The sequence below is a fragment of the Microchirus variegatus genome, assembly GCF_963457635.1.
Source record: "Microchirus variegatus genome assembly, chromosome: 7".
Lineage (NCBI taxonomy): Eukaryota > Metazoa > Chordata > Actinopteri > Pleuronectiformes > Soleidae > Microchirus > Microchirus variegatus.
Window position 1 is genome coordinate 16,442,206 of NC_139808.1, and position 11,978 is coordinate 16,454,183.

At 41.0% G+C, this 11,978-nt stretch overlaps 1 protein-coding gene across 1 annotated transcript; it reads right to left on the minus strand.

The window, feature by feature from the left end:
* Nucleotides 1–1,091: 1,091 nt before the first annotated feature.
* On the minus strand, nt 1,092–2,774 carry LOC310929211 (tripartite motif-containing protein 16-like; the record flags this gene model as incomplete). Its single annotated transcript, XM_083891933.1, has 1 exon — nt 1,092–2,774. The coding sequence occupies one exon, from the start codon at nt 2,772–2,774 to the stop codon at nt 1,092–1,094; it is 1,683 nt and encodes a 560-aa protein (XP_083748059.1).
* Nucleotides 2,775–11,978: the final 9,204 nt, after the last annotated feature.

Sequence of the window (11,978 nt, forward strand, 5' to 3'; positions counted from 1 at the left end):
ATTCGACTCTATTGAAAGCAAGCTTTAATAATTTTTTTGTCAGTATGCTGCACATCAGTTACATTAAGCAGTCAGTAATAAGTTAATATTTTACAATAAACTCATGTCTACATATTAAGAATTAAGAACTTTGTGCCGCATATAGAAAATTGCAAGTAACTTGGAGCAGGACTGATAAGTTCAGATTAATGCAGCGCTGTGTCTCACGGCTAAAGTGGATTTAACACAATGAGTCTCATGTCCTTGTGGATTATTGCACAGGAATTTCATGTACTTCTCCAGAAGAATAGTAGTGATTAATGAAGAGCTGTAGTTTACCTCAGAGAGACTCGTATAGGCTGTAACTCCCCTTCTGATTCATACACTTAACTTTATTTAACGTTTTATTATCACGTTTTTGGGACAATGCTGTCTTTGTCAGTATTCCCTCGGCAAAAACCCGACAACACATTATTCTCTGTATATGCAAGAAATTCCCATGTGGAAGGAGGGAGTGACTGTGCTCAAACTATGTGTGGAGGAGAGTGCGTGTTTGTGTGTGTGTGTGTGTGTGTGTGTGTGTGTGTGTGTGTGTGTGTGTGTGTGTGTGTGTGTGTGTGTGTGTGTGTGCGTGTGCGTGCGTGTGTGTGCGTGTGTGAGAGATGGCTGTGAAAAAGGAGGGCACGGTGCCATCATCATGCAAGTTTTCCTCTCTGTCAGTGTTGGGGAGAAGTTTTCTGTCAAGGGTGTCTTCTTTTAAAGTCACACTGCTGAGGTGAGTGAGAACAAAGAGACGGCAAACACAAGTTGGGGCATGATGCTGAATGTGTGTGTTTATGCATATTTGTGTGTGTGCATGTTTGTGAAGCAAAGTCCAGAGTGTGACAAAATCAATGATTAAAGAAGCTAAAGTTCACTCATGTTTCAGCACTTTGTTCTGTTTTTAAGTCTTTAAACAACAAAATTTAAGACTTCAAGAACAAGAGATGTGAGGAATTTAAACATAAAACAGAGGAAAGAGCAGTTTTTTTTTTGATATTTTCATTGTTGCAACAAGAGCAGAGAAGTTCAAGATTTAAACACAGAGTTTAACTCACTGCTCCTGAAAAAGTCTAATTGAGTTTACACAACTCAGCTGCGTCTCCAGGTGAATAAGAATAAAGATGAAGTCCAGCATAAAGAGGCTGAGTGAACGTGGCGTGGACTCTGTAGATCAGAGTCATGGTGTCAGAGACTCTGTAGAAGGACAGACGACCTGCTCTGTGGTCCAGGTAAACTCCCACTCTGGAGACTTTTACATCTGAGACTTCAGTCTTGATTCTGTTGTGAAGAAAACTACAACTGTTTTGGTTACAATCTAAAGCCCAAGATTTGTCATTGAATCCAAATCCACATTCATATGATTTCCCTGATCTTCTGATGTTCTTGTACGCCACTACTACATAAACTCCTCTTCCTGTCCACTCCACCTCCCAGTAACAACGTCTAGTCAGACTCTCTTTACTCAGGACCTGACGCCACACAGTGAATCTGTCTGTGTGATCAGGATAAAACTGATCTTCATCCATCACTGTCACTCTTCTGTTTCCCTCAGATAGAAACAGACTTGTGTGTACTGTGTTTGGATCTAGTTTGATTTCCTGTGAATATCTGAAGAACTCAGCTCTGGTTTTTGGTTCTGGTTCTGGTTCTGGTTTCAGTAAAACATCTACTTCAGCCACAGCCAGTGAGACGTTTGTCCACGTCTTGGTGAGGACGTCCTGCAGTTGACCTCCGAGCTTTGCCACAGCTGCTGTCACGTCCTCAAAGTGTCTCAGAGGACGGACGTTGATGGTGGACAAGTGTGTAGATGGACCGAGTGCTGACAGTGAGCGGTAGTTGAGGAGAAACTGGCTGTGGTCGTGTGTGAGTGAGAGCTGCTTCAGTTCATCTTCTCTCTTCTTCAGCTCAGTCTTCTCCTGCTGAAGCTTCTTCTCAGCGTCTCTGACTCGACTCACTTCAGTTTCCTGCTTGGATCTGATCTGCTGCTTCACGTCAGAGCTCCTCGTCTGCAGGAGATTCTTCAGCTCAGTGAATATCTTGCCAGTGTCCTTCACAGCTTTATCAGCAGAGACATTGAGAGTCTTCCTCTCCTGTTGAAGCACCTTCACGTCTCTGTCTATGTCCTGGACTCTCTGCTGGACTTCTTCTTGACTCAGATCCACATGTCTCTGCTTCTTCGTCCTCTCTGCTGCAGCTGAGACTATATTGTGGTTTTTATGTCCGTCCACAGAGCAGAGATAACAGATACACTGCTGATCAGTGCGGCAGAACATCTTCATCATCTTACCGTGACGAGGGCAGAGGTTCTCCTGGAGGCTCTTGGAGGGCTCCACCAGCTTGTGTTTCTTTAATGGAGGTGATTGATAATGAGGCTGGAGATGTTCCTCACAGTAAGAGGCCAAACAAACCAAACAGGACTTGAGAGCTTTCAGTTTCCTGCCAGTGCAGACATCACAGGCCACATCTTCAGCTCCAGCATAGCAGTGATGAGCCGGAACAGCGTGGAGTCCAGTCTTCTTCAGCTCCTCCACTAACTCTGCTAACATGACGTTTTTCTTCAGTTTAGGCCTCTGTCTGAAGGCCTCTCTACACTGAGGGCAGCTGTAGATCCTCTTCATGTCCTCTGAGTCCCAGTGGTCTTTAATACAGTTCATACAGAAGCTATGTCCACAGGTAAGAGTCACCGGATCCTTCAGAAGTTCCAAACAGATGGAACAAGAGAAGCTTTCTCTGTGCAGCTGAACTCCTGCCATTTCACCGCTGTCTGAGTTTCTCTTCTCCAACTCGTGGCTCCTCCTCCTCCCATTTCCTGCAACTGCATGAGGGGGAGGGAACCAGGAAATAGCAGGCAGAGCCACTACCACTCTACCAGTGTGTGTGTGTGTGTGTGTGTGTGTGTGTGTGTGTGTGTGTGTGTGTGTGTGTGTGTGTGTGTGTGTGTGTGTGTGTGTGTGTGTGTGTGTGTGTGTGTGTGTGTGTGTGTGTGTGTGTGTGTGTGTGTGCGTGCGTGCGTGTGCGTGCGTGTGCGTGCGTGTGCGTGCGTGCGTGCGTTGAGAGATTATTAACTTGGAAAATGGAAAACACATTTCTAATGGTGACCTCGGTGTGTGGGCATTCACCGTGCTGCTGCTGCTGCGTGAGAGCAGACGCTCACTCTCACTGAAAACACGGCTGCCAGAGGACATAAGGAAAAACAGATTTCATCGACGTAACAAAAAATATTTTTTTCTTAAGACAGCTTGGACTGCAAACTCACATTTTTGTCACTTCATAAGCCGTTCAATCCCTGCCCCACCAAACTCCACTGAGAAAATCTGGGATTTTACATCACAGCACACAGGAGTTTCATGATACACCGCTGCCTCCATCAGCAAGTTCAACTGTTTTGATATGCGACATTGATATGCGACATTGATCCCTAAGGTAAATGATTTACCTTTGGGATATAAACGTATAAAACTAGGCAGCAGGTGAATAGCAGCAAACTGTGTCCAATGAGCTAAAAACACAGATTTTCTGAATGGACTTTGATGAGAAAGAGATAAATTTGAGAGGGATTTTCAAACTTCCCTTTCCATGAATATAGGCTGTCAGACACTGAGATTAAACAGCAAACACCTTCTGAGGATACTGCAGACTTAAGCCATGGGATACATTTTATTAGATGAGCTTTTTGATGAGTGGCTAAAATCTGATTTACATTGTGCACCTGCTGACAGCCCCACATGTTTAAGCCTGGTTCCCAATGATGGTGGTGGTAGCAAAAGTATGGCAAAGACAAGCTGAACGCAAAAGATTATATTGTGCATTTTTCCACCATGGACATAGTTAATGACAAACACCATTTCAATCCCTGGATCATCAACGATAACCATATATAATCGTTTTACAAGTAATACAAGCCTCATGAATTAAAGCTCCCACACAGTTCGTTGACAAATAGAATTCTCATTCTGCATTCATTGTTTGGATGTGTGTGTGTGTGTGTGTGTGTGTGTGTGTGTGTGTGTGTGCATGTGTGTACTTGTCTGTCTGCGCAGTCAAGAAGGCCTTGGTCTCATCATCATCGTCATCCTCCTCTTTACCGTCACCACACCCCACAGGACGCGTGCAGCTCATCGCTCACCACAGTCTCAGGTGTCTCTGCATAATTGAGAAATTAAAAGAGACAATCAATTGGGTTATCTTGATATTTTTCACTTATCGGCTGTAATTGAATCATTCAAAGGTGCTGCCTGTCAAAAATCAAGTCAAAACACTGATAAAATGAAATAATTGCTGCAGTAATTCTTGAGAGGACAACAAAGCTGCAGTATCTGGTGCCACATTTTCATTTTTAGACTGGGGGTCATATGACATCTCTTTAGTGATCAAACTCAGACAAAGAAACACTTCACCTCTGAGGAGGTTGTAAAATGAGATGGCAGCACATTCTATCCATCCATTTATCCGAATATATGGAGATCAGATTTACAGAGTGGCTGTGTCTGCGTGCTATACAAGGTTATGCAGATTAGCCTCATACATGTCATTGTCTCCACACCAAATACACTAAAAAGTGGCAGTCTAACACTCCACCAGTAGGTCCAATCCTGCTCCAATGCTTGATTTTTGAAAATTTCACATCATGATTAGAATCTAGAATCTAGTTACAGATACCTGTAAATGGTTAACTTAGGCATAATATTGTTGAAATTGCACTTGTTTTTCTCAAGAAATTTCAGGCTGTACATAATATGTTTTATAAAAATATACTTCATTAATTGTAAAATAATGGGAAACATTTTGAGTTCTTGTTGTGTATAGGTTATTATGAATTAGGAGTTTTTCACCCCTGTCTGTCTTACAGCACTAACAAAACTGAGACTTACATGAGACACAAAATCGATATCATGTTGTGATAAAATGGATAAAAACAAAAAATTATTAGTGACTGGATTTCAAAAAGGGGCCCATAGTTGGTGTAGTGGTTAGCGCTCTTGCCTTTGTAGCAAGAAGACCCGGGTTCCTGGGTTCGAGCCCTGTTTGGGACAACTTCGGAACAAGGGCCTTTCTGCAAGGAGTTTGCATGTTCTCCCCGTGTGTGCGTGGGTTTTCTCTGGGTTCTCCAGTTTCCTCCCACAAAACATGCGATATGGGAATTAGGTGAATTGGTCATTCTAAATTGACCGTGACACATTTGAGTGAATGGTTGTTTGTCTCTATATGTGGCCCTGCGATGGACTGGCAAACTGTCCAGGGTGTACCTATCGCCCAATGTCAGCTGAGATAGGCACAGCACCCCCCGTGACCCTCTGGTGGACGATAAAGTGGTAGATAATGGATGGATTTTTAAAAAATGGACAACACAGATTATTTTAAGACGTGAAGGAAACAACAATAAAAAAATTGATCAAACTAAATAAAGGATGGTCATTAAATTAAGTCATAAAAGATAAACACTGTCAGCTGCTCCCAGTCGCCTTATAAAAGAAATTTGAACACAAATCATTCAACTTCATTGTAATCAAGAGCAGAAGAAAATCTTAGAGACAGTAATCTGAAAAATGTGATAGGTCCCACTATTGATAAATGCAAAATGGTGACTGACCTATCATCCATTTAAGTTATGTGAGCAGTAATTGTTTTTGGGTCACGATGTCACACACACACACACACACACACACACACACACACACACACACACACACACACACACACACACACACACACACACACACACACACACACACACACACACACACACACACACACACACACACACACACACACACACACACACACACACACACAGCATATATTATGACAGCAGTGTCCAAGGACACAGACGGGAGAGCAGCATTAGACCGAGGACATCGTTCCATCACACACAGAAGCTCGAGAAGCTCAGTGATAATCAATACTATCGCTGTCACTTCCTCCTCACCTGCGGGAAGGACACCGTGTGGCTGCTGCTCATGTATTGACTGTCCCACCTTATGAGTCCAGAGTGATGTTATCTCTCTAGGAAGAGTTTGAAATTGCAAAATGAACAGCAATCTGAAGAGAAGATTGGACCGTTTGATTCATGATTTCCATCAATCTATTTCACTAGGTTTCCAGACCCCCCTTTAAACCTCAACCTTAATGAGTTATATTTATTGTTGTTGTTTTTGCCTTCTATCATAGACGTTGGGAGCAGCACTTCCAAACCCCCTCTACAGCATACAGTGTTTCCCATAAAGCAGCTTATATTTGCCTGATTTTCATCTCCATCTATCCTTAAGGACACCATGTTGCATGAACAGTCTGTGTTTATTTCGAGAGGTGTAGATCTAGTGGGTGGACGCACTCACAGAAAAGCCTCCTCATATGGCTATTTTGAAAGAGAAAATATGAAGGACATCTGCTCAGGTCTCTGAGGCTAATGATTATCTTCCCACGACTGTGACTGTGCTCATTACTGTGCTAGAAACTGAAGTTTGTAAAAATTCTCTCCATCTCACTACTCTCCCACACACAAGTACACAGAGAAAAGCCAAGCAACTTTTTACCTCGTGATGATCTACTCATGCCTCGTTTGGCAAGTCTGTGTCACAAAGGTAAATCCAAACAAACAACTTCAAAACATCCAAATCAAAAACTAACACATCTGAACCTAATGGTGGAGGCAGAAGTGGATCAACAACTCCTGTATGTCATGATGGAAAATTTGTCATTTTCTCTATGGACTTTGGTTTGAGCGCAAACTTTCCAATTGTAAAACAACGTCTACCATAGAGATACATTTGCAAACATATTCTTGAGATATCATCAACTTAAGCAGGACTTCATTTTATTCCAAGTGGCGAAGATCATTTTTTTACATGGCGTTCATATTCTCAATGAGAGAGCGTGCGATTTTCTTTAGAAAAACTCTATTCGACTGAAAACACCTGCTGCTTTTAAATTCTCCATTCTGCTTGTTTCAGGACACAGAAATGCTTCAAATAGCATTTTGTACATTTTTCTTATAGTTCACACACTCAAACCAAGACTACCATCATCAAAGTCTAGTTTCATCATCTTAGTATATGACCTGAAGCCTTGCACATTTGTGGAGATTTAAATAATGCTCACATTTATGCCCCCCCACGATTCACATACTCTCCTCCTATAGCAACCAATGAAATGCTGAAGCAGCATTATTCACCTTTGAAGAGGAGAACTATGTATCCACCGCCCAAATAGAATAAATTAATACATCTGAATACTACATGTAAGACTACAACAATGTTACATTTTAATTTAATATCATAGACAAAATGCAGGAAGCCCACTTTGCCCCATAGTAATCACAAACTGTGATGTGACCGTATTTACAGAATACAGATGAGGAAATGTTCATTGAGTTTATATTTCATCATGTGTGTATAAATATATAATTATATACAATTAAGAAATATCAAAAATATATTTTTTTAATTATTCTGTAGTGCTAAATACACCAGTACGTAGAAGCTCTTTGACCAAAATGACATTTTTAATGCTAAAATATAATTATCATTGTTATTCATGGTTGTATAAAACAAAAACAATGAATGAATAAATAAATAAATAAATAAATATATATTTGGAAAACGGTTGACAGTACAATACTTTGTGTGCTTTTAGTCTCAGTTCCTGCTTCATTTGCACGGGGATATGTAGAATCTGTGGACAGTATTGTGGGGCCAAAAGATTTCTGGTCTTAGTGTCGATTTGATCAGCCGTGCTTCTTTGGTTGCTTGCAGGTAAACAGTCAAACACATTGACGGAATGACCTGTTGTTGTGGAGACTGAAAACACTGCAGCGCAGAGGTGAAAGCTCTACCCCCAAAGGTTCCTGAACTTTCAGAGAGCACTACCCCCCGATCGGATAACTTTTAGGGCATAAAACATTTGCTTGCCACTCCTACTTAGTCCCTGGTACAGTGATGATGGTTACTGTCATAATCACAGAGCCCCATACAACACAGTATAAAACGATATTTATAGATGTCTGATTTGGGCTATAATCATGCTCAAAACATGAATGGTGACTGATAAACAATTAGAAAACTTGACTTCCAGTGTGTGGCTACAATGAAGAGAAATAGCAGAACAAGTACAAGATATGCATAACTATCGTGGCTTTTCTTGGGACTTGAATCAGGGGCTCTGAGGATCTTTGTGGCCTGAGTGAGAACAACACAGCTGCTGCTTGTGCTGTGTTTCTGGCCTCTGGCCTGCCATGGCCTCTGGTAAAGCTTTTAGTATTCAGCTGGGACTCCTGGGCTGCTGCCCATACACAGAGGAAGACTCACAAGCACGGACTGCTCAACAGCACATTGTTCCACATAAAATACAATATTCGTCCTGTTTTAATCCCGTAATTTACTCGTACAATATAAGAAAATTAAGCTGCCCTTGTAGGCATCTTCCTTTACTGACAGTTTGGTGAGCAAAAGTCACCTTAAACAGCAAATATCAGGGTTTACAGACTCACTAGACACTTTGCAAACAACACAGGTGATTGAAGTGACTTTGAATGTTACATGTTTGTTGGGACTGCTCTGAGTATTTGAGAAATTGCTGATCTGTTGGGATTCCATTGACTGATCCACTACTTTTTTGGGTCAAAAACACCTCTGGTTTATGCCAGAGGTCAGAGTAGAATAGCCAGACAGGAAAAAAAAAACACTTTTATGACCAAACAACTGTCCTGTATAGCTATAATAAAGTGACCACGTGGTGCATGTGGCCAAGGGGAGGCCAGTCACGTCTGTCACATCTGAGTCATCAGGGTAAAAATGTTGAAGGATGAAATGACAGTGCTCCCAAAATGATCTGATTATCTATCCCAGATTAGAGCAGGATACTGTGCATATTTGATGAGATACAGTCTTTGGAGGATAAAAAAAAAAAAGGTTTATTGATATAAGCAGTAAATTAGATTTAACATGAAATGATGAGGGCTGCAGGGAGAAGGAGAAACTCTCTGTTTAATACCCGCCGGTGCTCTGAATTATCAGCAGCTGCTCATTCCACCTTACCCCCCCACAGACGTCTCACCAGGTGGTTTTATCAGCGGTGAGTGATTACCCCAATAACGGCTTTGTCATTAAGAGTTAGACGGAAAAAAAGAGGGGAAAAGAGGGACAAAGGTGGAACACGTGGACGGCGTTAAATCGTACACGCGGTTATTTGGGGAGGACGTGATTTTACAGTCTTCAAGTTGGAAAAAAAAAGAGATGGTTGATATGTGCTGACAGGACCTTGGCTGTGATGGAGAGACTCCATCAGTCCTCTTCACCATCTTGTCACCCACTCCTCCCATCATCACAGGGCATACCATCAGAAAAGGAATGAGGCTGCATGGGTGAGCGATGGGTGCTGTGTCATCCCTGCCCTTCCCTCGGCCCCGTAGGTAGATTGATTCCTCAGACACGACACCGCCACAAGAAAAAGAAGAATGACTACAGAGATGGACAAAAAAAGTGTGTCCAGCAACTTTGTTTTCTTCGGAAAGAACAAAAGTCTGTTCAGACTCAGTTTTACCCTCATGTACTCACACCTTCGTACTGAGTTATGTGGGTGTGGTCATCTGGGTCATGGTCAAAGTCTACATCGACAAAATTAGACACCACTCAAGAATGTGTCAACATAGATTGAACAAGCCAAAAAAACCAAGAACAAAACAAAAACATCATGTCATCAGATGGATTGAGCCTTGGAGAGACTGGTTCATTCCCATTTTCCCTATGACCCTTGAATCCATGTTATGGTTAGTCACTGAAATGTTACACTACAAAACGGAATGACCCTACAAGAGTTTAATAACTCTTTTTTTTTTTACTAATGAACTTTTCTGGAATTTTGTTTACATATTCTCACAAATGCTGTTTAAGGCACAACGGCGCGTGTTAGTATGCCACTGGGGTGCATTACATCACGTAACATTTTTATCATATTACAAAAAGAAAACGTGTAAATTCAGCTACTTTTCTATGTGTTCATTAATGCTTCAAAACACAACATTCAGGTAGAGGAATATATTATATATATAATATAATATATATAATATATATTATATATATATTAGATGGATATACATAATGAGCAATACCTTTGCCTTATATTATAAGGCAAAGGTATAGCATTTTATTAACAAGTTTTTCAAAGAGAGTATTCTGAAAACTGTCTTTTCAAAGTAAAGTGCCACGTAGCCCCACACTTTGTACTACCCCTCCATCCCAAAGAGAATGGGGACATCTCTTCTGCCACACGTGAATGCAAAAATTAAAGTGGTAGGGTGAAAGAAAGAAATGGGTTTAACCCTTTAACACCTAACCCTTAAAATGTCTATGTGGGCTTTACTTTTGCTTAATTTAAAAGGACCAGAGAATGTCCTATGACTAAGTGCTTTTGTCCATTTTTTCCAGAATAACTTCCAATATCTGGCAGTTATTTACAATTTACTGCATGTTATATTTGAACCCTGCAGTTGTAAATGTTGTAAAACAGATTTTGCGTGGTAAATTTGAAATTGGAACAGTACGAAACATATTTACATTTATAATATGACGTGTTGTAAATTGTAAATTGTACAATTTTGGAAGACATAGTATAGTATGACGTTTTTGTCAAAGTTTGGTGCAAATTTTGGACGACATAGTATAGTATGACGTTTTTTGAGTCTCTCAGTGTTTCTCAGGTGTTATTCCCACTCTCTCCTGTCTGCTCGACAAAAATGCAGATTCTCTGGCTTCCTGAAACAGCACAAGTTAAATATCCACAACTTCTCGGCTCTCAGAAAACATTGTAATTATTCCGATAGCGAAAACAAAGCTGGAGTAAAAATATTAATCCCTAAAGAATAGACAGTGGCTCCAGACGTCTAGATGCTTTCACTTCAAGACATAAAGACACTGTGCAGATCTGCATTTGACATTAAGACAACACCAACACATGCAGAGAGAAATAACTCTTGAAAGTTAATTACGGTTGACGATGCGAGCGAGTGCAACGTGACGCATGACGTAACTAACATTTTACAGCTGTTACAATCTGCTCAGAAACTTACACAGCAGAGAAATGCTGTGACTCATGGATCTCTCCTGTGCTGCTCATTAGGCTCAAAGCTGCTGTTCTTGTTCACAGGGTTTTGGGGTTTTTTTCCCTACCAATTCCCTGGCAATTTCTGGAACTAAATCCAAGTGTTGGTACAAAAAAAGGAGCTAATAAGAAGGCACTAGAAAATTCTAGGTTGGTCTGGTTGCTGGGCTGCAAGGTCAGGCAGAAGCCTGAGTGGACACAGTAATGATAGATAAATCCTGCAAAGTACTGGAATTAAGTAGCACACAATTGCCATGTTGGTATCTCCCAGCAGTCAGAATACAAGCTCTCCTGAGAACGTGGTCTACTTTAACTTGTTTTTGTGTTTTTGCAGTCATGTCAAGAAAGTCCTGTAGGAAATGCATCATTTTTAGCTGCTCCAGTAACAAAATAATAAACAAGGTTGGTGAGGAAAAGTCAGGTTTACAGACTCACCAGACACTTTATTTAACACAAACAACAAAGCAAGCACCAGAATGGGAAATACAAGGGAGATTGAAGTGGTATTTGATTGATGGAGCCACTTTTTTGGGGTCAAAAAGGAGGAGATAGAGAAGCCAGAACCTTATCCCGTATACCTAATAAAGCGACTAGGGAGTGCATGTGGCTAAGGGGACGCTTGTCATGTTCACAAGTCTGAGTCATCAGGGTAAAAATGTTTAAATGGATTAAATAATAGTGCTCAAAAAATGATTCCCAGATTAGTAGAGGATACTGAGCATATTTGATACAGTTACAGTATTGAGAAGATAAAACAAAGGTTTATTGATATTTAATTCATGTATCTGCTCTGTAGTATAACATTACTCTCCGATAGGTGTGTAAGCAAGCAAGTAAGTTAGAGCAATGCCAGTTTATTACAA